General features: G+C 40.6%; 2 protein-coding genes across 3 annotated transcripts in view; one reads left to right on the top strand and one right to left on the bottom strand.

Moving 5' to 3' along the window:
- Nucleotides 1-19,869, bottom strand: part of Rhoa (ras homolog family member A) — a 45,792-nt gene extending 25,923 nt beyond the window's left edge. The window contains exons 1-2 of one of the 2 annotated variants that reach the window (XM_047565237.1): nt 19,672-19,869; nt 14,261-14,337 (exon numbers count right to left, since the gene is read on the bottom strand). The gene's annotated coding sequence lies outside the window, so the exon portion shown is untranslated. The remainder of the gene's footprint in view (nt 1-14,260; nt 14,338-19,671) is intronic. The other variant, XM_047565239.1, reaches the window with a different exon arrangement.
- A 190-nt stretch (nt 19,870-20,059) lies between these two features.
- On the top strand, nt 20,060-23,787 carry Tcta (T cell leukemia translocation altered). Its single transcript, XM_047565240.1, has 3 exons — nt 20,060-20,496; nt 20,843-20,897; nt 22,200-23,787. Exons 1-3 carry the CDS (start codon nt 20,274-20,276, stop codon nt 22,240-22,242), a joined length of 321 nt encoding a protein of 106 aa, XP_047421196.1. The 5' UTR covers nt 20,060-20,273; the 3' UTR covers nt 22,243-23,787.
- The last annotated feature ends 78 nt before the right edge of the window (nt 23,788-23,865 follow it).

Raw genomic sequence — 23,865 nt, 5'->3', positions numbered from 1 at the left:
TAATTATTAAATGAGCTAATATAGGAAAGCATCTAGAATTAATATTCTTAGCATATAACAATAAATGCTTAACTGTTGGATACTATTATCTGTAAATTCTAGTATAAAAAGCCAATCTTGTTGAGCAAAGTGGCACATGCCTGTAATCCCAACACGAGGGAGGCTGAGACAGGAGGATCCTAAGTTCAAAGCCAGCCCCAGCAACTTAGCAAGGCCCTAAGCAACTCACTGAGACCTTTACTCTACCAAAAAAAAAAAAAAAAAAAAGAAGTGCCACTCTTCATTTTTATATATATATTTTTTGCAGTGGGGTTGGGGGGATGGTACCAGGAACTCGACCACTGAGTCACATCTCCAATCCTATTTTGTATTTTATTTACAGACACTGAGTTGCTTAGCACCTTGCTGTTGCTGAGGCTGGCTTTGAATTCCTGACACTCCTGCCTCAGCCACCCCAGTCTCTGGAATTAAAGGCCTGCGTAGTCATGTCCAGCTCATTTTTATATTCTTTACAATTCCTAGCACAGCCAAAAACAGCACTCAAGAAGTATGCAATCACTGGAATTAGCCTAAATTTCCTAGACTTCCTAAATTAATGGATAAATATGTTGTTACATAAGAGAGTCAACTTTTTGAAAGGAAACATTTTTGAAAGGAAACCTTATTCAAATTACTAAGATGAGACATTAGCCTTCCAATTTACTTCAAGTTACTTCTTTTCTTTCTTCTTCCTTTTCTTCTTCTCTCCCCTCCCCACACTAGGCTTTGAACCCCAGGGTGTATGAGTTACACACACACACACACACACACTTTATAACTTTATTTCTTTTTAATGTGGTGCCGAGGATCGAACCCAGTGTCTCACACATGCTAGGCAAGCACTCTACCGTGGAGCCACAATCCCAACCATTTTTTTGTATTTAGAGACAGGGTCTCACTGAGTTGCTTAGGGCCTTGCTAAATTGCTTAGGCTGGCTTTGAATTTGTGATCCTCCTGCCTCAGCCTCTTGAACCACTGGGGTTACAGGCATGCACCACCACACCCACTGGTCTTTCTAATTTTAAAATAGGATCAAAATTGCTAAGGCTGGCCTTGAACTTGCAATCCTCCTGCTTCAGTCTCCTGAGCCCCAGGGATTACAGGTAGGCACATGGCTACATTCTTTCTTTTCTGAATAGGGCTTACATCTCATAATTCAAACAGGAAGTTACTTCTTTCTGAACAAAATCTGCAAGTACAACCCACTGTCTACAAAGCTTGTAGTTCCTACATTCATACATGAAAGAAAAAAAAAAAATAAGGCAGGGGCAGGGATGCACATCTTAGCACTCCAGATATGACAAAAATTCTTTTTATTAAAAATATTAGGGGCTGGGGAGATAGCTCAGTCAGTAGAGTGCTTGCCTTGCAAGCACAAGGCCCTGGGTTCAATCTTCAGCACCACAAAAACAAAACAAAACAAAACAAAACAAAACAAAAAAAACTTATTGACAGTTATTTACTGAATATACAAATACTTTTTCCCATAAATCAGAACAGAATCAAGGCTACTTGAATATAGTGGTGTTTTCCTAAAATTATTCTTTTCCCAGTCTATGTTTTCTATGACTAAAGAGGCTGAGGCAGGAGGATCATAAGGTTCAAGGCCAGCCTCCACAATTTAGTGAGACCCTGTCTCAAAAACTAAAAAAGGGTCTGGAGATGGAGCTCAGTGGTAAAGTGTCCTTGGGTACAATCCCCAGTATCCCCACCCCCACACAAAAGTCTTTGGAACCAGATGTTTCTAAATTGTCTTTTTCAGATTCTAGAAAGGTAATAGTCAACAAATGCCAAACATTATATAACATACTCAGTGGATTAATAGTTCTTCAGTAAAATAAATGAATATTCACACTAAAAAGGATAAAGACTAAACAAGCTCACATTAGTTCATATCAGGTTTTGCCATCAAATGAGTTATGTGGTTTTCAGAATTCTGAATTGCAATTACGAAAACCCTTAATGCAAATGGCAATGTTTTAAAACACAAACACACCTTTCTTAGTACTTCACTTTTTTGTAATGCTGAGGAATGAACTCAAGGCCTCATGCATGCCAGGGAAGTGCTCTACTACCAACCCACATCCCCAGCCTTTCAATACATTTTAAAATACCTTTGCCAGTGTCCTCAAGTATGATTTTTTCCATGATTAGTAATGTTTTTAGGTTAGTGGACTGAGCCCCTTCTGGTATTTCTCATGGGGAATTAAAACAGGCTTTAAAATCAGAGAGGTATGTTGGGGTTTGGGTGTGGTATGATTAAGTGCGGGGTTGATAATAATTTGAATTCTACAACCTGAGTTAGCTTTTTTTTAAGTTGCTGATGGACCTTTTCTATTTTATTTATTTATATGTAATGCTGAGAATTGAACCCAGTGCCTCACACATGCTAGGCAAGGGTTCTACCACTAAGCTACAGTCCCAGCCTCTAACTAATTTTGATAACTTGTTTTGGAGACTATACATTTTCTATACCTTCTCATATTCACAGCAAATTTGCCTTTGTGCCTAACTTTTAGCTTTTTAGCAATTTTCAGTTTCTTTGGAATTTAAAAAGCCAAAAATGTATGAGGCAATGCTATCAGGTTATGTTGAATGCAGTATAAAGACATTTATTAGCCAAACACTCATTATAAGCAGGCACAAAACAATCCTCCAACCAAGAAACACAAGTGGAAATAAATGAACTGGATAACTATGCTGCTTCTGTCAGATCAAGATCTTTGCAATATTTTAGAAAGATAATGAATAAATTTCCATGCAGATAAAATTAGCATGGCTTTAAAATGACTAATTTAGTATACTTAATTATAATTTTAACTCATAATTCTTCAAAGGGCTAATTATGCGAAAGCACTGATGATTACATTAAGTTTTATACCATTTCTCAACCATTCAAAAAGTAAAATCTATATACCATACTTTTGAACATGACTTAATTTTCACTTTTTTACTAAGTTCAGTACTTTAAAGATAACACTAGATATCTGCACATGAAACAGAAAAATGCAAGACAACTTCACTTTCCAGGGGTTTGATAATAAATCAGAATGACAAAACAGGATATTTAAAAAGAAAATGGGCTGGGGTATAGCTCAGTGGTAGAGGGCTTGCCTAGCATATGCAAGGACCTGGGTTTAAAATCCAGCACCTAGTAGGAAGAGAAGGAGGAAGTGGAGGAGACTTACCTTTGGGACATCCATGTATGTATCTCAATTATATAATTCAGCTGCATCTTTCATTTTTTCCCTTCTTTTTTTTAAATTTCATTTTATTTACTTATTTTTTACGAATTAGCTTTTTAAATTTCATTTTTAAAAATTTTATTAGTTGTAGATGGACACAATGCCTTTATTTTATTTATGTATTTATTTATTTTTATGTGGTGCTGAAGATCAAACCCAGTGCCTCACACATGCTACATGAGTGCTCTACCATTGAGCCACAACCCCAGACCCTTAACTTCATTTTATTTATTTATTTTTATGTGGTGCCAAAGATTGAACCCAGTGCCTTACACATGCTAGGTAAGTGCTCGATCACTGAGAAACAACCCTAGCCCTATTTACTTATTGATTTATTTACTGGTACTGGGGATTGAACCCAGGGACACTTTACCAATCCCCAGTTACATTTTTATATTTTTTATTTGTTCTTATACATGACAATAGAATGTATTTTGATATATTATACACACATGGAGTATAATTTCTCATTCTTCTCATGATGTAGAATTACATTGGTCATGAAATCATATATGAACATAAGATAGTAATTTCTGATTCATTCTACTATCTTTCCTATTCCCATTCCCCCTCCCTTCCCTTAATTCCCCTTTGTCTAACCTAGTACTTCTATTCTTCCCTATCCCACCCTTGTTGTGAGTTAGCTTGCACATCCAAGAAAATATCTGGCCTTTGGTTTTTGGTGATTGGCTTATTTTGCTTAGCATGATATTTTCCAGTTCCATCCATTTACTGGCAAATGCCAGAATTTCATTCTTCTTTATGGCTGAGTAATATTTCATTGTGAATATATACCACATTTTCTTTCTTTCTTTCTTTCTTTTTTTTGGGTGCTAGGGATACGAACCCAGGGCCTTGTGCTTGCAAGGCAAACACTCTACCGACTGAGCTATCTCCCCAGCCCCTATACCACATTTTCTTTATCCATTCATCTGTTGAAGAGCACGTAGGTTGGTTTCATAGCTTAGCTATTGTGTATTGAGCTGCTATAAACATTGATGTGACTGCATCACTGTAGTATGCTGATTTTAAGTTTTTGGGTATAAATGGAGGAGTGGGATAACTGGGTCAAAAGGTGGTTGAGAGACAGGGTCTCACTAAGTTGCGTAGTGCCTCGTTACATTGCTGAGGCTAGCCTTGAACATGCCATCCTCCTGCCTCAGTCTCCCAAATTGCTGGGATTATAGGCATGTGCCACTATGCCCAGTTTTTATCACCAACTTCTGAAATCTGTAATCCCAGCTATTCAGGAGCATAAGGCAGGAGGATCACAAGTTCAAAGCCAGCATGGGTAATTTAGTGAGACCCTGAGCCTCAGTCATCTCTTGTTCTTCTTGGGAAAAGATAAATTCAGAGATCTCTTAAGATCTGAGATCTCTTAAGAGCTGAGGGAGGTATGGGACTATGAGGCTCCACCTGCCATGCATTGTCTCTACAGGCTCCACGCTCAGCTTTACAGTTTCCCATTGGCCTATTTCCATTTTTTCCCTTCTAACTGTTTTAAAGCAGTATTGTATATATGATTATTACAAAAGCAAAAGCTGTCTAGTCTTATAGAAACTAAACCTGAAAATTTTACAGGACATTTTAAGATACATTAAAAATCCTGTGAATTTCATTAAAAAGAATGAAGAGCTTGGTGTACTTGGTTAAAAACCTTCTCCCAATCCTGGGTTTTGACAATGCTGGCTTCTGAAAGAGTCAGTAGTGTCAATGTAAGTAGTACAAAATCATCTCTATTGAACTAGTGTCAAACTAATGATAAAGGGAAATAAATATAAATCAAGACACTAATTTATAAAATTCTAAAACCCAAAGCATATAACCCTCAGCTGAAACAATGAAATATCCAAAAACTCAAGCTATTAAACTGTATTTCTTTTTCCACCCACCATCCTCCACTTTGGTAACCTCAAGCTTATGGCTAAGTCACTATCCTCAGGGATTTCCCCGAGCTCCCAACTTTGTTCAGGCCCTGAAGAGGCAGGTGCTCTCACATGTCTCTCTGCCTCACTCATCATGTCCTTCTCCAAGGTATCTTCCTGCCAAAGTCCATTAATGTAAGAACATGTTTTTATTCACCACTACAGGTTAGGCACAGGCACAAAACAGGTGCTCAAGTAACAAATCATGGAACAATCTGGGAACAAAGAAACTAACCAATTTGTACACAATAGATTTTAAAAAGAAAATGATTACAAGATCAGCAACACACAGCAGTGCTGAGGCTACATTAAGACACTTTTTTTCAGTATTTGGAGAATTCATCCTCCAAGTGGGGGCAGTGGTAGCACAGTCCTGTTTTCTAGAGGCTGAGGCAGGAGGATCACTTGAACCCAGGAATTCCAGACCAGCCTAAGCAACGTAAGATTTCTCTCAAAACGAACAACAAACTCCCAGAAATCCACATGTAATCAGAAACTTCAATTATCTGTAACAGGAGGTGCTCAAATTCAGATCCTTCTTTTGAACTCACATGCTTATTTTAGACAATTCTATAAGTCTAACCAGCCAGTAGCTCACTTCACAACAGTTTAGAAAAAGGCTTGCTTAGCCGGGAACCATGGTAATTCCAGTAGTTTGGGAGGCTGAGACAGGAGGATTGCGAGTTCAAAGCTAGCCTCAGCAATGACGAGGTGCTAAGCAACTCAGTGAGACTCTGTCTCTAAATAAAATACAAAACAGGGCTGGGGGTGTGGCTCAGTAGTCTCGTGGCCCTGAGTTTAATCCTCAGTACTAAAAAAAAAGAAGAAAAAAGAGAAAAATGCATGCTTAAGTAAGAAAGAGGTATAGCCTCATGACAAAGATAGAAAAATTTGTAAAAGTTGTGCTCCTAAATGTAAAAATAGGGGCATAAAGAGGCTCTATGCAAGCCAGGACAGAATCCTAAAACAGGCAACAAACCCCAAAGGTAAAACTCAAAAATCTTTGAGCTCAGGGAAGCTCAAGGCCCAGACATTATAAAAACAGGAAAACAAGACATCCACTATGAAACAAATTTTAAGGCCTGAAAATTATCAATCATCTAGAACCGAGTGATATTATTTCATTGGTTTGTTGTGCAAGTGTTCCATAAGAGCCACTCTTCTTCCCCCAACCTAAATACTTATGAATCCCATGAAAACTCAAAAGATACTCTACAATGCATCTTTTTGAGGCAAAGTTATCAAGAGGGTTATAAAACTAAAATAAAGGTTAAAAAATATGGTACTTTTCCTAGACAGTACGAAAAGGAACCAAAATAGAAACAAAAAACCTGATGGAAAAGAACTTTTCATAAGTTTCCCCTCTCTTCAATATCCTCTGATTCCAATGTTTTCCTTCTTTGTTGAAAAATACAATTAAAATGAACAGAATACTTAGAATTGTATTAAATTAGAGGAGGAGGATCCCTAAACTGAAACTGTTTCAGAGCAAGTGTTAGAAAACTACCAACGCTAAATTCACCCACACCTAGAACTGTGACTAGCACAGAAGGGGAAACACCATTAACCATCTGGAAAATTAAGCTCAAAGTATAAAGTCATTATAGGAAACCTTTGGCAAAAGGGCCTAAACCACCTGTCCACAATGAGCTTGACACTGGTATTGTCATTATTTGGTTACACACACAAACACACACACACACACACACACACACAAACATATTTTGGTACTGGGGATTGAACCCAGGTGCACTTTGCCACTGAGCTACATTCCCAGCCCTTTTTATTTATTTTTTTGAGACAGGTCTCACTAAGTTACTGAAGACCTCACTAAATTGCTAATGCTAGTCTTGAATTTGTAATCTCCCACCTCGGCCTCAGGAGTGGCTGAGATTATAGGCATGTGCCACTCTGTTGGCATTATTTGGTTATCTTGATCAAGCAGTTGCCACAGGCTGAATGCACTTCAGGGCTTTTCTTTCTACAGAAGTAAGGTTCTTTGGAGATTAAGAGCCACAGGTTTATGGCACTGGGAGGTAAGCAGAGAAGAATGTAGAAAACCTCCAGTTTACTGCAGAGTAAGAATCATTCTAAACTTCAGTCTTTCTGTGAGAAGGGAGGCAAGAAACACCTCCTAAGGCAACATACTTCAGGTTTCCTAAATAAGAGCACCAAATTACCTACCACAAAATGTAAATATTCCAAGGTTAACCTTAAATGGACGTACAGAATCAGGATTGGGTACTGTCTACAAGACAATGCTTATCTGCAGGACTAACAGAAGAATGAACCATGAAATAGCCCCAATGAGCTATCTAAAGTCCTAGGATGTTTTGGCAATGGAAATGAGCAGGTAGGCACCTTGCATATGGAACAAACATTTCAGGCTGGGTCCAGATGCTATTCCTCTCAAGCTTAACAACTAGCTCCCTCACATCTTTGGTATTAAGGACTGAACCCAGGGGCACTCTAACACAGATCAACATTCTCAGCACTCTTCATTTTGGAGACAAAGTCTAGCTAAATTGCCCAGGCTGACCTTGAACTTGTGATCCTCCTGCCTCTGCCTCCTCAGTCTGTGATTACAGGTACACATCACCACACCTAGCTCAAATAATTGGTTTTCTCTGAAACAAAGACCTAGGTAACCAAGAATCTAAGATGGGAGACTTACTTTTCACACTCCACACTTTTACACTGTGTTCCATATATGAGCTTTACCTACTACTTTGTTATAAATAAAAATTTAAAGTCCCGACAGAAATAATACTATGAGAGAAGGATATCTGCAGCTCTGGGATAAGGGAAAAAAATCAGAATATGTGTATGTATATATACAAAAATCACACACACATTGTCTCCCGCTCCCTCAACTGTAAGTTTTATTGCAGGATTTTATTTTTACTAAGTATATCTTCTTAAAATAATAATTTTAAAAATTAGTTAAGGGTTGGGGTCATAGTTCAGTGGTAGACTGCTTGCCTAGCATGTGTGAGGTACTGAGTTAGGTTCTAAGCACTGCATATAAATAAAGGTCCATTGACAACTAAATATTTAAAAAAAGAAAATTTGTTAAAATAAAATGGGTTGGGGATGTAGCTGCGTGGGTTCGATTTCCCATTACCAGGAAAACACACACACACACAACTTTTAGGCTGAGAATATAGCTCAGTGGCAAGCATGAGATCCTGGGTCCAATCTCTAGCACCACAAAACACAAACAAAAACAACACTTCATAGCCTCTCAAGGAAATATCCTTTATTTTGATTAAGTAGTGATTATACATGTGTATACATTTATCAAAGCACTGAACATTTATATAAGGTCCATTTTGTAATATACAAATTATACTTCCAGGAAAGTTGATTTTTTTGACACAGGGCCTCATCATGTTGCTCAGGTTAGCCTCAAATTCCTGGGCTCAAGCAAATCTCCTGCCTCAGCTTCCTCAGCAACTGGGACTAATCATTGCACATGACTTCCATGAAGGTGAATTTTTAAAAACACACCCAAGGTGGTTTCATCACAGGAACTGGATCACAATTTTGGAACAGTCAAGTTTAGGATCCACTGTGCTCAAATTAAGCATAAGCAACTTAGTAATAAGCCCTGTCCTATTCCTTCAACAGTTTTTAGGGTACCACTCCCCCAATCCAAAAAATTCTCTTACAGTCAAGCACAATATTGCATGTCTATGGTCCCAGCTACTTAAGAAACTCAGTCAGGATGACTGCTTAAGCCCACAAATTCAAGATAAGTCAGGCAACATAGCAAACCCCATCACAAACGAACAAAATAAATATGATTTTAAGGTACTACAAACTAACTACAAACTGGGTGAAAGGTGAAGGACTAAATACTTCTCTTTCACTGAACCCTCATAGGACTCCATTATCATTATTACCTTTTTACAGAAGAGAAAACTGAGTCACAAAGAAACCACTATTAGGGGGCTGGTGTCCTGTCTCAGTGGTAGAGCACTTGCCTAACACGCATGAGGCACAGGATCTGATACTCAGTAACACATATAAATAAAAATAAAGGTCCATCAACAACTAAAAAAAAAAAAAAAAAAAAAACCCACAATTATAAAGTGTCAGAGCTAGGTATTTGTCAGATTCACTCCATTAACCCATGTTCTCTAAGATACTAAGATACTTTTATTTTCCTTTTCTTAAGATCTTCAAAAGATGGACAAAGTGTCCTTCTGAATAACTAGAAAAGTTAAACAAGAGATGACACCCAGAAAATAACTCTTCCATAAAAACTCAGAACACAGTGCTTCCAACAAAGTTTCCAAATCACGTAACAAAATTATCTTGTGGCAAAAAAAAAGTAGATTAGTGAAGTGTTACAACATTTACTATCCAACTTAGATTTACTTTCTGAGGTTCCCAAAGCCTACACTACAAACAGGCCTATGTGAAAATAACACAGAAAAGTGGGAGAGCATTTGTACATGGGTCCACGGAAGAGGCGGAGAACCACAATTCACTGGTACCATATGGCCTTGGATACAACTGCCATGAAAATGTAAGTAACAATGTACTCATCAGAATTTTCAACCATATGCTTACAGTCAAAACATTTTTCAAAACATAATGAAACTAGGTTCCTGTGCTTTAGAGCAATTAAAAGTTTCAGAAGATAAAAATCTATACTTTTGTCCCTATTTCCTATAAATATTCACCAGTTTTTATGTGGGGATTACTTATAAAGCAGAACATTTTTCTGTAAGTTTAAGGAACTATGGTCAGGATGTAAAATTAGCAAAATTGGGAAAACATAATGGAGAACATAATTTCTAAAAAAAAAAAAAAAAAGCCTGGAAACAAAATGTACATAACTGGTGTATTATTAAATAAATGCTTCTGATTCATCACTAAATCTTTAGTCAGAGTTCACTATATGTGCAAAAGATAGAGTTGGCAAGGATTAAAGGTTGTTCAAGAACTCTTCAGTTATAAAAGGTGATGGCAGAGCTGGGCATGTAGATCAGTGGTAGTGTGCTTGCCTAACATTCACAAAACCCTGGGTTAAATCCTGAGTACTGGGGAAAAAAAGGTGGTAGTAGCAGGCTAGTGGAGGAAAATCTTCACCCTACCATCTACTCTTCTGCATTCTCTTTCTTTTTGAGGTGCTGGGGGTACTGGGGTTTGAATCCAGGGGTACTTTACCACTGAGCTACATCCCCGATCATTTTTTATGTGGGGCGGGGAGCAAGGTCTCCTTAAGATGCTGAGGCTGGTCTCAAACTTGCCATACTCCTGCCTCAGCCTCCTAAATTAATGGTTTTCAAGCATGTGCCACCACACCCATCAACTTTTCTGCATTTTCCACCCACTTGGAAAATCCCATCTCTGCTGCTATTATTTACTGATACTTTAGAGTGAAAACTAGCCAGGTAAGATGGAATACACTTAAGTGGCAGTTACTCTGAAGAATTGCTTGAGCCCAGCAGTTCCAGACCAGCCTGGACAACATATATGATGTCTCAACACAAAAGAGGGAAACTAAATGATCCCAGAACCAAATAAAGGCAGAGTCACAAACCAAGACAATCTAGACAATCTGTGATTCGAATGTCTTACATTGTTAAGTTATGTACATCAAATAAAATTTATAAAACTTCTGACAATTCGGGCACAATAGTGCACAGCTGTAATCCCAGAGATTCAGGAAGCAGGAGGTTCACAAATTCCAGGTCAGTGCTGGCAACCAGTAAGACTTTTTCAGTGACTTAGCAAGACCCTGTCTAAAAAAATAAATAAATACATAAAAAAGACTGGGGATATAGTTCAGTGGCAAAGTACCCCTGGGTTCAATTCTCAGTGGTACCTCTCCCCTCAAAAACGTACTGGCAAAATCCTTGGACCTAAGAATTCTCTTCCCCGAATACAGTTAAACAAATGGACAAGAAAATGAAAACACTAAATGTAACATTTTTCTTTTCTTTTTGTACTGGGGATTAAACCTAAGGGGTGCTTAAACACTGAACTACATCACCAGCCCTTTACTATTTTTTATTTTGAGATAGGGTCTAAGTAGCTTAGGGCCTCCATAATTACTGAGGCTGGTTTTGAACTTTCAATCCTCCTGCCTCAGGCTCCTGAACCCCTCAGATTATAGGGTAGGCCACCATGTCTATCAATATTTTTCTCTGGGGCTGGGGATCAGTAGTAGAGCACTTGCCTAGTATGTATGAGGCACTGGTTCGATTCTCAACACCACATATAAATGAATAAAATAAAGGTCCATCAACAACTAAAAAAATTTAAATATATATGTATGTATATATATATCTTTTATTAGATCAAAGTAAAAAAATCAATTTTCAGTTTGTTACCAATAAAATTCACATTACTCTTAAGAGAAACAATCACTATATAAACAAACATAATAAATGTACTAATATCCTGAAAGAAAAATTTTTATGAATAATCTCTCCTATAGCAGATTTTGAACAAGTGCTTCTACCAAGGGAGAAAACAAATATTCATTGGGTGCAATGATATTCATATATATTAACTCATCTAAAACTCCAATGAAATAGATATTACCTTCATTTTTACAGATAAAGGTCCTGAGACTCAGCAATAAATAACCTACTTAAAGCTACACAACTCTAATGGTAGAACTGTCCCCTCCCCCCCACACCGGAAATTGAACCCAAGGGCACTTTACCACTGACCTATATGCTCATTGCTTTTTTTTTTTTTTTTTTAATTTTTTTATTTTGAGACTGGGTCTCACTAAATTGCCAAGTCTGGCCTTGGGCATGTGATCCTCCTGCCTCAGCCTCCTAAGTGGCTGGGATTATGGGTATGCACCACCATGACTTTTTTTTTTTTTTTTTTTTTTTTTTAAAAGACAGGGTTTCACTAAGTTGCCAGAACTAGCATGGAACTTGTGATCCTCCTGCCTCAGCTTCTCAAGTCACTAGGATTACAGATGTGCACCACTGCACTTGGCTAGAACTGTCTTTTATAATTACAAGGCCTCCAGCATTTCTGTTAAAAATTCTAGTTTTAGCAAATCTACAGAGCTAAAGTATAAACTTACCTTGCCTTTATTGTTTTTTAATGCACCAATATAAACATGAACTGAAAAAACAACTCTGAAACAATCTGCCATGTTACAAGGAAGAACTTTAATCAAACCACAAATGTGTTACCGGCAGCTGCTTGGAGAATCCACTTTAAGTCTTATGAAACAGCAAAAGTACCATACTCAGTGGTGAGTGATTAGTAGCCTCCAAAGCCCAACAGTTGCTTGGGGCTTATTTTTGGCCACAGATTAGGGTTTTAAGAAGCCATACCTTCCAATTTATCCAAAAAGGCTATTATACCTTTCATTATTATCATCAATCCACAACCTCCATTCTCTTGTCCAAGTCAATACCATCTATCAGTGGATTTGAAAAGCCTCCAATAGATCTCCCTGTTTCCATTTTTGCCTCCCTATAGGCTATTCTACATAAAGTAGCTGCTGGGATGTGGCTAAGTGGTAAAGTGTTTTCCCTGTACAAATGAGGTCCTGGGTTCAATTCTCAGCACCACACACACACACATATACTCACACACAAAAAGTCTACATACAACAATCAAAAAATATAAATCAGATTAATCACTCCCAGGTCATAAAAATTCTTCAATGGCTTCCCAATAAACAAACTTCAAACTCACAACTTCTGGCTATACATAAGTAGATCTTGGCTCTTGCCTACCTCTATAATCTCATTCCTTCCACTTGCCCTGTTTGTCTCTAGACTCTACCATTCAAGTATTTTTTGCTAGTCTTTAAAAAAAAAAAAAAAAAAAAAAAAAAAAAAAAAAAAGGCAACTCTATTTCTATTTCTTACTTGTCTATCACCAGTCTCCCCTACTGGAATTAAAAACTCCACATGGGTAGAAGATCCCAGAACTGCACCTAACATATAGTAGCTATTCAGTAAATGTGTGTTACTAAATGAACAATGACAAAACCACAAACTAGCTTCACTATTTCTCCAACTATGCCAGAGTTCAAAGCCAAATGAAACTATTACCAGCAAGATGTCCTCAATGCCAGGGAGCCCATCTCACCAAATGAGAATACTTATCCCCTTAACAGCTCACTTCTCCATATACAGAGTGCACTCAGACCCAAGCAAAACAAGAAAGGTGACCAAATGATACCAGACCAGAATACTTAGCATGTCATCAATTAAATGAAGAAACTACTATTTCTTTTATTTGTAACTAGTTTCAAATATCTGAAGAGAGTTGTGGGTATAACTCAATGGCCTGCCAAGCATGTGCAAAGCCCTGGGTTTAGTCTCCAGCACTGCAAAAATAAATTAAAACATCTAAGAGCTGCTGCACAGGCTATTGTACATACTCTTTTAATACTGCTCCCTCCCAAACCAGTATCATTGCTAACCCCTCCAGTAAAAGAAAGGATTATCTTCAATTCTCATTCTGTTGACAATTAATTATATCCACCTCACAGGTTAAGATGACCAAACTACTCATTTGAAAAAACTGAAAATTCAAAGATAAAGAACAAAAGGAATAAGATGGAAATGGTCCTAAAGTATGAGAAGTACTTCTGTAAAATAGTAAGTCCATCTCTTTAAAAATTAAGTAAGGGAGAGGTTCAAAAATATCTTCATTTACCTATGTTCATGTCACCCTGAATTCACCCCATCTTGCCTGATTTCAAAAATATATCTACATCTAAGAAGAAAATGTCCCTTGGAATAAAAGAGAAAGAGGAGTATCTGTTTTATGGAGAGGTTGAAAAATAAAAACAGAAAACGAGCTGGAGTAAGATAAAGAACTAGAGATTGTACTGGGGGTGTGACTCAGTGGTAGAACATGTGCTTAGGGTTCCAAAGGCCAAGAGTTCAAGTCCAGCAGCAGAACAAAACAAAAAAAACCCCTCAAGACTGCTGGCAGCAAGAGGACCATTAATAGTGATGATGCACCCATATTTCCCCAGAATTTACATTGCTAATAATCTCTTTTCCATAAGGAAAGGGAAATGGAAGAGACTTCTATTTACATACCTTACAAATGTGCTGCAAAATGCACGGCCTGTGTGACAGAAGTTCTACAAAGTAACTTGAACTTCCCAGGTGAAAAGCTATAAAAATATAAGAAATATCAAGGATTATATCTATTCATTTTACAAGAAAAACCAACAAAGGACACGATATAAATGGGCTCACCCAAAGTCCAGAGAGGAGAAAAAGTGCATTATTTAACTTACTTGATATATCATAAAATTTATCATATTTCACATAATCCTTGACCTCCTTCATTTAACCTTATTTTGCAAATATTATAAAATAATGTTGCCCCTTTTAAAGCAAAAAAATTTTTAAAGCAAATAAATTAATGTAATTTCCCCCAACATTTTATTATAATAAAATTATAATTTTTTCAACTGGGTGCAGTGGTGCACAGCTATAATTCAAGTCATTCAGAAGGCTGAGAAAGGAGGATCACAAATTAGAGGTCAGTCTTGGCAATTCAGCAAGACCCTGTCTCAAAAAGTAAAAAAGGCTGGGGCCAGGACCACTGGTGCTCACCTAAAATACCAGCAACTTGGGAGGCTGAAACAAAGAGGATCTCAAGTTTAAGGCCAGCTTCAGCAACTTAGTGAGGCCCTCAGAAACTTTATGAGATCCTGTCTCAAAATAAAAAATAAAAAGGCTGAGGCTGTATCTTAGTGGCAAAGTACCCCTGGGTTCAATCCCTAGTACCAAAAAATAAATAAATAATCAGGGTTCAGAATGTGGCTCAGTGGAAGAGTGCCCCTGGGCTTTCATCCCAGCACCACACACACAAAAAACAAAAACCTTTTAAACACATTGCAAAGTTAGAGGAATTTTATAGTTATGTATATCCCCACTATCTAGATTACAGTGAAATTTTTTTGTTTTCTGTACTAGAGATTATTTTATTGAAAAAAATCAAATCGCAATGGAACCAGGCATGATGGTATTGTAATTCTAGTTATTCAGAGGGCTAAAGCAGGAGGATCATTCGTGTTCCCATTTCAAAATCAGTCTTGGCAACAAAATGAGACCCCGTTTCAAATGAACAACCAAATCCAAAAAAAAAAAAAAACAAAAAAAAAAAAACAAAAAAAAAACCCTGCAGCTGGATATGGAGCTCAGTGGTAGAGCTTGGCTAGCATGCATGAAGCTCTGGGTTCAATCCCTAGCACAAAAAAAATAAAGTCAGAATGGATTCAAATTTACTCCTACTCAGAGAGTGATTCCTAGTTTCTTGGTTTTTACTGTTTGGTACCAGAGGTAGAACCCAGGAGTGTTAAACCACTAAGCTATGTCCCCAGTCCTTTTTAGTTTTTTAGTTTGAGACAGGGTCTCCTAGTTGCTTAGGGTCTTGCTAAATGCAGAGGCTCTTCTCAAACTTGGAATCCTCCTGCCTCAGCCTCCAAAGTCACTGGGATTACAGGTGTGCACCACAATACGGGACAGTTTCCTGGTTTTTAAGTACATACATATATTTTGTGTGTGTGTGTATAAAATCAGCAGAGCTTAGCATGGTGGTACACACCCGTAATCCCCAAAGCCTCAGGAAGCTAAAGCAGGAGGATCTCAAGTTCAAAGCCAGCCTCAGCAACTTAGTGAGACCCTGTCTCAAAAAGTAAAGTGGGCTGGAGATGTGGCTCAGTGGTTAAGTGCCCAAGTTCAATCCTAGGTACCAAAACAAAAAATAAATAAATAAATCAGATCATGTTATTTCCCCACTTAAAAAAAATTTTTTTTAAATCAAATAACATCTTTTCTCAGAACCCAAAGAACTTTCCATGTCCTAAAAGCACTACATGATCTGTCCCTGACCACCTCTAAACTCATTTTACTTGCCACTTTTCCTTTCAACTTCACTCCAAACTTACTTCACTGTTTTCCCTCTTTCCCTTCAAGTGAATTTAAGATACTATCATAAATGTGATTAAACACTCTACCCATTCTCATTTAAAAAAACTCCACACCACATATAAATAAATAAAATAAAGGTTCATTGACAACTAAAACAAAAAACAGCAACAACAAAAACTCCAGTCCAGTTTGTTATAAACTGCTTCTTAGTTACAATTTAACACTATCTCATTACTTATTAGCAAATAATCAAAATACATTCAGAATCATTTACAGCAAGCACCAAAAGCTGAAATAAACACTCAAAGTGAAGAGCTTCAGTGCCTGATTTTCAGTCATATGACTACCATGATTATGAGTACACAAAGCCTTCACTTAATACTACAGTACCACAGATTAAAAACAAGTCACTTGAAATAGAAACATTTGAAATAGGGATTTCACAGTAATCAGTAATTTCAATCTGTTTTGGAAATTTGATTTATTCATGTCACAAATACTTAACAGTGAGCATGTCCCCAAAGAACAGATTACATTAACACACATGTTTACCACTAACAAGTTTAAAATATAATTATAGGGCTGGGGAATGGAGCTCAGTGGTAGAGTACTTGCTTCGCATGCATGAGGCCCTATGTTCAGTTTCCAGCACCACAAAAGACAAAATATAGTGGCTTGGGATGTAACTTAGTGATAGAGCATTTGCTTAGTATGCATGAGGCCCTGGGTTCAATCCACAGCACCACAAAAATTATAAAAAATATGGTTATAATATGTAGAGGCAGGTAAACTGAGTTCCACTTAATTGGCACATAAAGGTGGGAACACTTGGGGACTTTTTCCCCCCTAAGACACAAGGATTGAACCCAGGGTGCTCTACACTGACCTACATTCCCCCAGTCTTTATTTTTTTATTTTGAGACAAGATCTTGATAAGTTGCCCAGGCTGGCACTGAACTTGCAATCCTCCTGCCTCAGTCTTCCCAAACAGCTGGCATTACAGGCATGTGCCAGTTAATCTGTAGTTTTAAAAGGTCCTTACTAGTCAGGAATGGTGCACCTATAATCTATAATTCTACTCAGGAGGGCTCCTAGGACAACTAACTTCTTCCTCCTGTCACCACTTGGACTCTACCTCACTGATAAGAAACACCTTGAAGGTCTACCTGTTTTTAACTTTCCTAATAATTTATACCCCCACAAGACCAGAATAAACTTTTAAAAGGGTAGGGCACTCCAGTAACCCACTACTACATGCTTGTGCACAGTAACTGTTTACTTTGATACATGTAGTTTCTCACCCATCCCACCCTAAATCAAGTCAAGAGTCTGCAGTGGCTTGAAAACACTCTAACTTAACCTCAGAACATGGCTTTGGAAGTCTTGAGCCTCCCTCTGGGCTGGTCCCTCATAAAGATCCAAACACTTAAAGCCAGGATTAGGTCAGCAAGGGACCCTGTACGTTTTTCTCCCTCTCTCAACTAGAATGTCTTCAGGATATTCCAGTTACAGAAAGAAGTTTTTAGATTCTCTCCAACTATACACAATCTGCAAGTTATAAAAGGAGAAACACTAGAGTAAACTGGAATCCCTGAATTTCAGCTGACTCTGGGCCAGCTATTTGAGAGTACATGGAGAATAACTGACTAGACATATAATCTTGAGAAATGTTCTCAAGTTTGTGGGCCTCAGTTTCCACACCTGCATATGGGATTGGTCTACAAATTCTGAAGATTCCTTTTGGATCTAAAATTCTGGGTCTACAAAGAAACTGGTTGACAGCTATATTCCTATTCTCTTTCTCTCAGTACAGAATTTTATTTGAATAGAGTTTATATGTGAAGCACTAGAATTTGACTCAAAGCAAGGCTGGGGAGGTAGCACAGTGGTAAAGCACCTGCTCAGCATACATCATCAAGCCCTAGGTTCAACTCTCACCAGCTTTAAATAAATAAATAAATAAATTACATCTAATCTATTTCACGTCCCCCAAGAGCTATCACTACCCTACATAAGTAGACAGAACCACAAAATAACTTATCAAACAAGATCCTCCTGCTGGGTATGGTGGCACTCACCTGTAATCCCAGCTACTCAGGAGGTTGAAGCAGGAAGATCACAAGTTTGAGGCCAGCCTCCATAATTTAGCAAGATCCTGTCTCAAAATAAAATACGGGGAGGCACCTGGAAATGCAGCTCAGTTGGTAGAGTGCTAGAGCTGGAAGCCCTGGGTTAAACCCCAGCAAAACACACACACACAAAACCAAACAAACAATGCTGGGGATGTAGCACAGTGATAAAGTGCCTCTGGATTTAAACCCCAGTACCCTCCTCCACAAAAAACATCCTTCAATAAGTCATCCTTTACAATTAAGAACCAGTCTTGTATTTTCAGCCCAATGTCACTTGTGTCAAATGTACAAAAAGAGTACCTTCACCAATATAGCCATGTTGAAGGTGACAATCATCTATCTGCAGGATACACCCTACACTTTTGGGAGTATGACATTAAGTAGTTGAAAAATTCTCACCCCATAACAATACTTTAAAATATAGTTTCCTTTTTATGTTTTTTCCCTTTAGATCTGGCAAAGAGGAAAATATTCTGATTACACACTGTCAAGAAATGTTTTTTTCAATAGACTGTCAAAAGAACAGAGGTGAAATTTTTAAATAAGAACTATTAAAAAACACGTGGAACCAACACTGAAGGAAAAAGGAGGTCAAACTTCCACTATAAACTACTAATCATGGGGGTTTTTTTGTTTTTTTTTTTGTTTTTTTTTTTACCAAATTGATTTAGGTATAAATACTGCAATTTCATGAAGACGACCTGTAATGATCCAAGCAGTAACTAAGAATCGGTATGTTTAAATTATTCCTAATTAAGGTAGTAACTTAAAGCTGTGTATAATTGTAACTATTTTAATGGAACATCGCTTAAATTATTAAAAAAATTTTAACTGTAAAGTGCCTTTTCCATATAATACAGTCCTAGCCCTAAAATTTCAACACAACCTTTTACTTACACATTGTCCAAGGATACTAAAAAAAAAAAAGTAAATCTACCCAAGGCATAACCATCTTCACCTGTATAAAACAGTGGTTCACGTTCCATATCGAATGTAAAAAGCAAAATGGAGTTGTAAAGAGTTTCTTTCTCATTTCAACTCCGACAGCCACGAGCGCTTCGCGGCGGCTGGTTACACCGTGCGGACCCCAGACCGCCCGGAACACCAGCCCGCCCGGAGCCCCCGCCCAGCCCCGCGCGGCCGTGAGAGAGGAAGCGCCGGGGAGGGCGGGCGGCTAGTGCTCCACCAGGCCCGGCCGGGCGGGGGGAAGGGGCACTGGAGGCGGCGGGGCGCGCTTCCGGGGACCGCGCGGGCGGGGCCATCGCCTCCGGGAAAGGGGTCCGGCTGGGAGTTAGGGTCTGGGGCCAGGGCTTGGGGCGGCAAGCGCGGAGCAGCAGGTGGGGCGCGGCCGCAGCTGGGCGTTGGGCGGGTGGCCGGAAAAGTGCCGGGCGGGCCCCAGGAACCGCGGCGCTTGGAGGGAACCCTCCAGCTCACCTCAGACGACGACTCCCGAGTCTGGCCTTTTTGAGCAGAGAACACCGGTCCGTGAGTCGCAAGCTTGGAGACAAGGGCGGGTAGCTCCAGAGGCGACCGCGGACTAACGAGAGAACCGACGGAAGGTGGCGGGCGGCGGGCGGGGAGCTCGAGCGAGCGAGGGCGGGCGGCGGCGGGAGGGCGGGGAGCGACGTGCGCGCCCCCGGGCGCCCAGCGGGCTCGAGCCGGAGCTAGCCGCGGCTCCGCGTACGCGCGTGCACCCACAGCTCAGCCACGATTGCTCGGTAGTGCGTCCACGCCCAAAAAGCAAGATGCCTAACCAATCATTGCAGCCGCGTGGAGCATCACGGGAACTCCGGGGCTATAAAAGACCTGGTTGCTATTTTATACTTTCGGAGTCACTCATCCTTTAAGTAAGCAGGGTGGGGTTGGGTGCGCTTGCGCGATTTTAATACTCCGCCCCGAACTGCCAACTCTTCGCGCAGAGTTAGGCCCCCTCCGCTCTGTATTACGCGTGCGCACTAGTGGACCTGACCCGGAAGACCATACGCCTGCGTGGTGGGGACTACGGTGACAGTACCCGGGTGGGGCGCGGGCCAGTCATGGCGGAGCCTTGGTTTGGGCAGTCTTTGCATGCTTTGCCGGCCACAGTGCTGGGCGCGCTGGGCGCCCTGGGCAGTGAGTTTCTGCGGGAATGGGAGGCGCAAGACATGCGCGTGACCCTCTTCAAGCTGCTGCTGCTCTGGTTGGTGTTAAGTCTCTTGGGCATCCAGCTGGCCTGGGGTTTCTACGGGAACACAGTGACCGGGTTATATCACCGCCCAGGTGAGGCTCCCTACGAACCTCCGTGGGCTGGCCGACGCAACACCACCACTACCAGGCTGTACGATTGGGTTCCCTAGAATCCCCTTAGATTACTATAGATCCCCCAAAGAGGCTCATCAAAATTTGATATTGTTCACTGACCTATTCCACCATACCGTTTTATGCCAGAAGTCTCACCGGTCCATCCATCACATGGTAACTGTTCCTCAGAACCCTCACCAGATAATACTAATCCCTTAGAACCCCCACCACACTCTCCGCCAAAAATAACTGTTCCCTGACCTGAGCTGATGTCGGCTCAGATCCCCATCCCCAGCTTGCTGCAGCTCTGGATGTATTTCTCCAGGTCTGGGCGGCCAGAATGGATCCACACCCGATGGCTCCACGCATTTTCCTTCGTGGTGAGTAAATCTGTCCCTACCCCAACCCCATGCTTGGCACATAGAGGTCACCCCTGTGTTATTAACAAGAAGGGGAATTCTCAGGGTGAGTCCACCAGCTTATTGTCCTTTGCAGCACTCTTCCAAGTCTCTACGTAGAGATAAGCTTCAAGTTGGCATGACACCAGTGTCTGAAGAATCACCACCACATGCCATTCAACAACCTGTGGGGTGGGTGGTGGTATTGTCATAATTTTCAGGGAGATGAATGGCAGGTATGCGGGAGAACACCCTTCATTTGGGAAGTACCTCAGTTGCCTCTGTTCTAGGCAAGTGCTCTACCCCAACCTCTATTTTTATCACACCAATCTCATTGGAATCAGCCCCTTCATCTGTAAAACAAGAGCTAACTGATGATTGAGTCACCTTATCTTTGAACTTTTACAACTGGCAGGTGCCGCACTAGGCCCAGAGAATGAGAACCCAGGTCCTGCTCAGAGGGGAACAAGAGATTTACGTGGGGAGGGCAGCTGTGCAGAGGCACAGGTGGTAAGGGAAAGCTTCTCCCCAAAACACCTAAGCTGAGATCAAAGGCCAAGGGATGGTGTAGTGTACTGGGCTTTGAGAACGCGTTAAACAGGTGATATAAGAATAGATAAGGTGCGAAGTAAGGAAAGAATGGAGGAACACTGGATTGTGTAGAGGGAAATGGGAAGGGAAGGGCAGGGAAAAAGAAAGATGGTGGAATGAGACAAACATCATTACCCTATATACATGTATAATTACACAAATGGTGCGACTCCACATTGTGTACAACCAAAAAATGAAAAGTTGTACTCCATTTGTGTATAATAAATCAAAATGCATTATGCTGTCATGTATATAGAACAAAAAAAAAAAAAAAAAAGAATAGATAAGGCTGTCATGGTGGAGTTTGAACATGAAGGCATGGAGGGCCCAGGGAGCCACTGAAGGACTGACTCAACAAGGCTGTGGCCTGATCAATTTTGCCTTTATAATTGCCTGGTTAATGACAAATAGATAAAGGGGTCCAAGAGTGAAGGCAAGATTGCCACTGACCAACTTTCTGTCTTGGGCAACCAAGGAAGCATGGGCGCTCCTAAAGGTGAAGAGCCAAGAGAAACAAGTTTGTAGGGGGGAAATGGTAGGCCCAGTGTGGGCTGTGAAAGATCAGCCTAAGGGTCTGGATTATAGTACAGCTTTACTAAGCCCAGCTCAGTAAAGGGGCTGGGGAGAGCCAATCTCAGGAATTTTTCTGCTGCCCATGAAATAACCCGTCTCTTCTCTCTCCATCTCTTTCAGGGAAATGGCAGCAAATGAACCTCTCAAAACCCACAGAGAATAAGAGAAGGCAGCAAAAGAATCTCCAGAGGCATCACTAGGTCTGCTGGCTTTTGCAGTGGGTCCTGCTGCTGCCCAGACCCCAGGGACAACTGCAGGGGGCTTGGAGTTTTGGGCAAAGAACACCCCAGTGCTTGCAGGACTGGGCCTCCATTTTCATTCAGACTTGCTTCCAACAGCCCCAGGTCCTGGGATAGTAAAGAGTTTGCCTCTACCCTGATCTGGGTGCCTTAAGAGAGAAGACATGTTGCTTCTCTCTCAGAGGTCAGAACTCAGGAGAGTCTTTGGTTTGGGGAGGCCAGCAGTCCCTTTTATCTTGGCTTTTCCTGTCCCTCTTCTCATCCCCCTGGGATGTGACCCCATAGTGATATACCACTCTGAGAGGAAGCCAGAAGTTGACCCATTCTGGAATTTGTAAGGAAAATCTGTTCTCCCCTAAGCCCTCAATTTCCTGAATTTCTTTGGTTTTGCTTTATTGGCAGAGCACCAGGTAATCCTGGCCTTCTACTCTATGGTTACATAGCTGGCCATTTAAGTAGAAGGCAGAGTATCCCTGCTGGCACCATCCAGACTTAGGTACCAAACACCCATCTCCTTGGCCCAACCAGAGCTCTGCAGGTATGAACCGGGCAAAGGAAATTATCATTTCTCATTTGTTCTCATATCTTTACCCTTCTTAGGAGAAACTTGGGTGCCTGAAAGAGAGAGTCCACTAGCTGAGCCCCTGGGTTGGCCTCCCACACACAATTGCTTAAATGTCCATGGGATCTTGGGTCTATACCCTCCCCCCCTCATAAGAAGTACTAAGCACTTATGGTGTAGAGTGACTTGCTCATACCCTGCAAACTCAGGATTTTCCATCTGAAGGTGGAACAATCAGGGGCCTCCTCCTCTGAGCCATTAGCACCATCTCAGCCCCTAGAAGCCCTCCACAGGAAAGAGTCATAAGCCAGGCAAACCTGCCATCTTCACAGAGGGCCAGGAAAGGTTCCAAAGGGGTAGACTACAAAAGTCCCTATACAAACACTGCCTCTAGAAAGCATCATGGCACTGAACTTGCCTCCTCCTCTAATGGCTGTACTTCTGCCTGCCTCTACTGGGCCACCACCTACCTCAGTGTTGCACTCCCTGCTGCTTCTGTTAAATGTCACATATCCATCTGACAGTCTTTGCTTAGGCAGATTTTGTTGCAGAGGTACACCCTAAGTGAGACTGCACTGCACACACGCATATGTACCCACTCCGGAGCTGTCCTCTGGCTTGCAGGATAGCCCCAAGCTTACCCACTGACACCAGCACATACACATTCAGGGTCTCACATTTCACCCCAAGCCCAAGTGAAGATGTGGCTTATTAAACAAAGAAGTGCATCAGTTGTGTGGTTATTCAAACAAGGCAAGTGTGCATGCACAGGGGCAACTGGAAAATATGCTGAAGATTTCAGGACCCACAGTGCAGTAATTTGGAGAGATGGAGAGGTGATGCCAGCTGGAAGAATGGTAGTGGGGTACCCAACAAGGACAGTGTTCCCATTAGTTCTTATAGACCTGGCTCAAGGGGAACCTACTCCAAGCCCACCTTGGAGGCCAGGAAGGCAGGCATTGGGTTGACACCCCAGGAACCCTGT

The sequence above is a fragment of the Sciurus carolinensis genome, chromosome 9, assembly GCF_902686445.1.
Source record: "Sciurus carolinensis chromosome 9, mSciCar1.2, whole genome shotgun sequence".
In the NCBI taxonomy this organism is placed as follows: domain Eukaryota; kingdom Metazoa; phylum Chordata; class Mammalia; order Rodentia; family Sciuridae; genus Sciurus; species Sciurus carolinensis.
The sequence above is the reverse complement of the archived record's forward strand: the minus strand, read 5'-3'. Positions and strand labels throughout refer to the sequence as shown.